The sequence below is a fragment of the Haliotis asinina genome, chromosome 8 (genome assembly GCF_037392515.1).
Source record: "Haliotis asinina isolate JCU_RB_2024 chromosome 8, JCU_Hal_asi_v2, whole genome shotgun sequence".
NCBI classification, from domain to species: Eukaryota; Metazoa; Mollusca; class Gastropoda; order Lepetellida; family Haliotidae; genus Haliotis; species Haliotis asinina.
The window spans coordinates 23,234,217-23,240,216 of NC_090287.1; the positions used below are offsets into that span (position 1 = coordinate 23,234,217).

The 6,000-nt window shown below is 41.2% G+C and overlaps 1 protein-coding gene across 1 annotated transcript in view; it reads right to left on the bottom strand.

The window, feature by feature from the left end:
• The window catches only part of LOC137293578 (zinc finger CCCH domain-containing protein 14-like), a 39,857-nt gene extending 34,430 nt beyond the window's left edge, over positions 1-5,427 (bottom strand). Inside the window, exons 1-4 of the mRNA XM_067824214.1 lie at positions 5,277-5,427; positions 3,514-3,556; positions 2,844-2,958; positions 1,829-1,869 (exon numbers count right to left, since the gene is read on the bottom strand). Of these exons, the coding sequence (XP_067680315.1) occupies positions 1,829-1,869; positions 2,844-2,958; positions 3,514-3,556; positions 5,277-5,315 (238 nt within the window). The 5' untranslated portion in view covers positions 5,316-5,427. The remainder of the gene's footprint in view (positions 1-1,828; positions 1,870-2,843; positions 2,959-3,513; positions 3,557-5,276) is intronic.
• Between the last annotated feature and the right edge of the window lie 573 nt (positions 5,428-6,000).

Consider the following 6,000-nt stretch of genomic DNA (forward strand, 5'->3'; position numbering starts at 1 on the left):
GAGTCCACCATCGCAGATACCGGTGAAGATGATCTGGTAGAGGGAACTTGATATGAAGGTCGTCAGCTTGTATGTATGGCAGGAGAAAACGCTGTAACGGCCGAAGCATTAGACGACCCCGTAGCGTCAAATCTTGAGCTGACATAAGAAGGCCTAGCAGGGACTGCCACTCCCTGAGAGACATCGGCTGAGTGAGTCCGCGATCGGTGAAGGCTGCTATCTTGACCCAACGTGCCGGTGGGATTCTGAAAAGGTTGGAATGAGTCAGAAACAACCCCCCTGATCAACGTCAACTCCTGGGACGGCTCCATATGGGACTTCTCTCTGTTGACGATCCACCCCAGTTGTTCCAGGAGGCACGTGGCAAACTCAACTGTCTGTGTAGCCACTGAGGATCGGTATGATTGAGGAGACAGTCGTCTATGTAAGGATCAAAGTTGATGTTCCGGAGATGGAGGAAACAGGTGATCGGCGCAGTGATACGAGTGAAAAGCCACGGGGCCGTGGAAATGCCAAATGAGAGTACCTTCCATTGGTAGTGACGGTTGGCGAACACAAAGCGCAGGAACTTCCTGTGCGGCCGATAAATCAGGACATGAAGATAAGCATCCTGCAGGTCGAGGCTGGCTAGCCATGACCTGGGTCCGAGCTTGGTCCGCAGTTGTCCTAGAGAGATCTTGTGGAAGTGAGGTGGCTCTTGAAGATACAGCCGGTTGAATGTCGCCATGTTGTGTATCATGTGCAATTTCCCAAAATCCTTCTTGGGTACAAGGAAGATGGGTGAGTAGAACCCCGGGGACTGTTGGGGGTCTAGCACTGTCTCTATGGCATTCTTGTCTAGTACCGCTTGAATGTCCTCGGTTAACAAAACACTTTGGGTTGGAGAATACATGCGCGACTGGGGTGTTGATGTCAGAGGCAGCGACACGGTAAGGGGGAGCGAAGAGAGCTGCAATCCACGCGTCATGATACACACGCCTGTGCACATGATACACAACAACTGCACAGTCCAGACACCAGGAATGGGGATCCTTTGCCGACTTCTGCACCTTACAGAGTGTGCAAAATTGTCGGGGCATAATAAGGCTGCAACATGCAGAAAAGCAAGTAACATTGAGAACCACGTCATAAATAAACTGTTAAAAAGAAAAAACCCCTATAGTAGAAAAAATGGAGCAACACTCCCGTAGAACAAATGAGCATGCCCTAGCGGCAAGACAACAGAGAGAAACCAACATGGCTGCCCCCATTGAAACACGCACAGCGTCAGAAGAAAAAACGACGATAAAATGAATAATAACAACAATATCTACACATGGCAAAGCACATAGGCAAAGGGAACGGCTTGGGAACCAAACGTTACCCACATATGCGAAGAAAAAGGACAAACAGCATGGAAAACTAAGGATAACGATGTGAGTTGAAAACACGAGGTAGCCAGGTAAGTGAAGTAAAATTACTGCAAACTTCACCACTCGTAAGGGAAAAAATGGTAGAAAACCATACCTACCAGTACAAAAAGCACTTTAATATCAAACACAGTGGCAAATAGCGTAACAAAAAAAAAAAAACACGTCTGACGTGTGAGACACTTGAAGTAAAAGTGAAGTTTCGGACTGCTCTCATACTTGCGATTAGTGAGATCACGTCACTTCTGTTAATCACTCGTCGATACATGAGGTGGCCACTTGACAGAATGGCATATCAACGACTGTCTGATCTCTTCTAAGCGATGCTTGAGGTAATATGCATAAGCCCTATGGTAAGGTAAGTTAAAAATTATGGTTTAACTGAGACTGTTTGTTGACCTTGTCATTACATGCCTTACCACTTGATATAGACTGCAGTTTGTTGATCAGGTTGTGGAGCCTGCAAACAAACAATTAATATCAGCTTGTTATCTAATTCTAAACATAAGGGGTCAGTTCAACAAATTTAGATTTTATTCAACAAAGTACACATACAATCATAGACCAGCATGATCAAGATGAAAACACTATACAGTATACAGGCCCCCCTAAGTAACTGAATGAATTACGGCAAATTTGAAAGAATTGCATCTCAAATGTAAACAAACGCAGCCCACTCTCGAAACAATTGCAGTGATATCAGTAGTTTAGCAGTAACAACATAAACACAACACCCCTATTGGAAACAATGTCAGTAATACTTGAAACACGCTCGGCCATCTTCGGAGATTTCTCGGCTCAGTTCCGTGATTTGTCGGTCGTGTCCTGAAACTCACACATCAAAACATGGCGTCACTGGAAGGAGCACCCATCTCGGTGAGTTTTGTTTTTAGTTTCTACTGTTTTCATTTTTATAATTATCCATCTTTGACCACCCGTATTGAATGGGTTCAGGTATGAGGTGTTGTCGGAGCTATAAATAATTTTATTAGGAAAAGATCGTCACTGCAAAAGAGCGTCATAAGTCATGTTTACGTCTGAACATCAGAAGCATCCGGGGGGCACGATTCCGATAGGGGCGCTGTGTTTATGTTTTTACCTTTAAACTACCGATATCACTGCAATTGTTTCGCGACTGGGCTGCGTTTGTTTACATTTGAGATGCAATTCCTTCAAATCTGCTGTAATTCCTTCCATTACTTAGGGGGCCCTGACTATAGCAAGACTTATTTATACCTCGTCATGCAACATGCATATTGTTGAAAATCCTTATTTCAAAACAAGAACATAGAAGAGGCGAAGAGATCACATCATCACAGTAATATTCAACAGATTATCTATGAAACAGACAAAGCCTGCTGCCAGTGCCATGGTAACTATTTAACATTTCTCAGTTCTTTAAAAAATACATCAGTTTAAAGAAATCAAGTTTACCATGTGGTGAACTTCTCTGTGTTTGAACCAAGGAAGAGATTTAGGTCCTCTGTCATCTGTAAACTGTTCTTCTTGTTGGCCACCATGACCATAATGTAGTCTGGGAGTTCTTCATCTACATCACAAATACACAAAATCTTCATCACAACTACACACAATCTTCATCACAACTACACACAATCTACATCACAAATACACACAATCTACATTACAAATACACACAATCAACACCACAAATACACACAATCTACATCACAAATACTCTACATCAGAAATATGCACAATCTTCACAACAGCAATTGTTGAGATTACAAATTTATTTACAAGATACAACATTACAATATGAACCATAAATCATGGTAACTATTTAATGCACCCATAAAAAATCTAAAACACATATGTATTTATTACTATCAAGATTATTTTGATTACATAAACATAAGTCTCTAGGAAGGATAGCAATATATGGATGAAGAACTTTACTGCTGAGAGACTTTTCAAAGTAGGGTTCCAACACCATTATCAAGAAAGTGATGAACAACATAAGGATAGAAAAGCATATATACAGGTTAGAGGAGATGTTTGTCCAGTACAATGAGAGGCATTGACAAGTGAAGCAGTGTTGAAAACATAACAATCTGATGAAAAATCACAACACAGAATTACGTACCTACATAAGCTCCAAGTTCAACCAGTTTTGCCTTAATAGCAGACTGAAAAAGAAACAACACACATTTCACTGGTTACAAAAGTACATACATGTACAATAAGACTTAACATGCATACTGTCCATGAGACAACATAAACACCACAGATGAAGGTGCTGGAAAGATCATCATGATCCTTACCCTCTAACACTCTAGTCCCTGCAGTGCAAAGACGATGAAACTGGGAGAAATGATAGATTATATAATTTATAACATAACACAGTTATCATGCCTTATACACTGTTATCACCTGGTTATGGGCATAAAATAAACATTGTTTGAACCATACTGACCTTCCATATGAAAACTGAGTTAGCACACAAAAAAAATGCCTGTCACTGGATTGTTTGGTCTAGGCATAACTGCTGCCGGGTGCAATGTATCTCAGTGTGGCGTTAAACAACAAACAGGGCAAATGAACCCAAATGACTTCATAGAGGAATTTCCTTCCCTTGTTATTCCCCACCCACACAAGTCTCTCTCCAGTAACCATGGTAATGGGTTACATTATGTAAAATATGTGTTAAGCAGGTGAATTCTGTCCCTTTGACCATTAAGCTGACTGTTATATTTCTTGGGAGCCTGAAGCATTTTCAACACAAAGCATGTAACAAAGACAGGGAAGTGCTGGTGTTGACATTGGCATTGGAGAATTGGGGCCAGTCTGACATTCCTTGTGAGCACAAATGTAAAGCTTTGGCAAGTATGGGGCAAAGAGTTTGAAGTTGAATGTTTGCAAATGAACCACTGACAGATGGACCAAGAAGGGTAAGAGTTGTGTCTGTAACCCCTGCTTAGAATGTGTTCTATTTGTTATGATTATTTCCAGGGGTTAGGGTTTGGGTTTAGGGTTTAGATTTAGTATTATCTTAGGTTTAGAGTTAGGTAAAGGGTAGGCTTTCTCTTACATAGGTTTGTTCTTATTTATAGGGGAGACTTTCCATTAAAACATCTATTCTCATGCGTAGAATGATAAAATAGGGGGGGGGGGGTACGGGTGGAAACCTTTCCCCAAGTAGATCTGCATAAAAATGAAATGAGGACAGATGGAAAACGACTCCATATATTCACTGGATCAGGCTGTTTTAATAGTAGCATCAAAACTAACTTGAATTTTGCCAACTAAGGAACTATTTATGAATAAACTCATCAGAGCTGGAATATGATAAAAAAATAATTGATCATGTCAGTGGAATAATCTTGATTGGGGGCTAAGCCAAAAATGGAGCTTGTCCAATCTGAATTTTCACCCATTGGGTCATCATCATGTGCCATAGAAACTGCATTGAACACGTTGACTGTTCGCCTTCACCAAGAAACCCAATCATTTTCATTAATATCCAGATGAAATCCCTCTCGCGTGATACTTTCAATAGTTTCATCTGTGTTACAAAACACAACCTCAAAAAATGCAAGTGTTGTTCAATGGCAGAACCGGCGACAATAAGACATGCCTTCAGGTGTTAGTTTACACCAGACATCGAACATATTGGATGAGATATGACAGTGTTGCATTATACTTGACATACGACTTATCCTTTCGTTTCTACGGTGATGGCAATCATTTAGCCAGCGCATGAGATGAAGACCTCGTCGACTAGAAGGCAAGTAAAAACTACCACGAAATTAGGGTACGCACGTACGTTTCTTTCCTTGAACGCGACTGACATTAAATGTATGCTGTATGCATAGTCAGTCTACAACGCATATAGGCGAAGAATCTTACCCGGATCTTGTGACTAATCTCAGATCCAATTTCCATCATCTTACATCAGAATTGTCCAATGTTTACAACCTGAAAATGAATCCACTTTTCCTCATGCGGACGACGATAAGTCGTTTACGGTTTGCGCCACCTTGTCAAGGGCAAATAACTCGAGATTGGTAGCCCGCTAATCAATCGATTTAACTGAATTTTCCTGACAAAATTAGAGCCCCTACGCCTTTTTATCTCCCTCTTTCTGTTAAGGAGGTTAACCCAAGGACAGAGCATTTTCTAACACAACTAACTTAAAGACCAAAGAGGCTCGATCTAATACGTGTTAACCGACACTATAAGTTGAAGGGGATGAAATTCATGTTGGCTTTTTTAGTAAATAACTCTTTGTCCAACGATCCAATCGATCTCAAAACTTGCAAGTGGATGTTTTGTCAGACAGCCTAAATCGCCGATTTTGTGCATTTGTATGAAAGGATCTGTCTATGTAACTGTCAACAAATTATACAGCAGAAGAACGCAGACTGCTTGTAGTGGGAGAGAGCCAATGACCTGTAACAGTGGCAGTGTTGGGTCAAAAAGGTCAACGTTTATCAATGTAAGTCAGCTCTGCACGTGACAGGTATGCAGAGGTGTCACAGGTTCATTTCTAGCAAATAGCCGGCGAATGACATCGTTGATGACCCTGATGGCAAAAGAATCTAACTTTGGATGCCTACCTTTTTGTACAAGG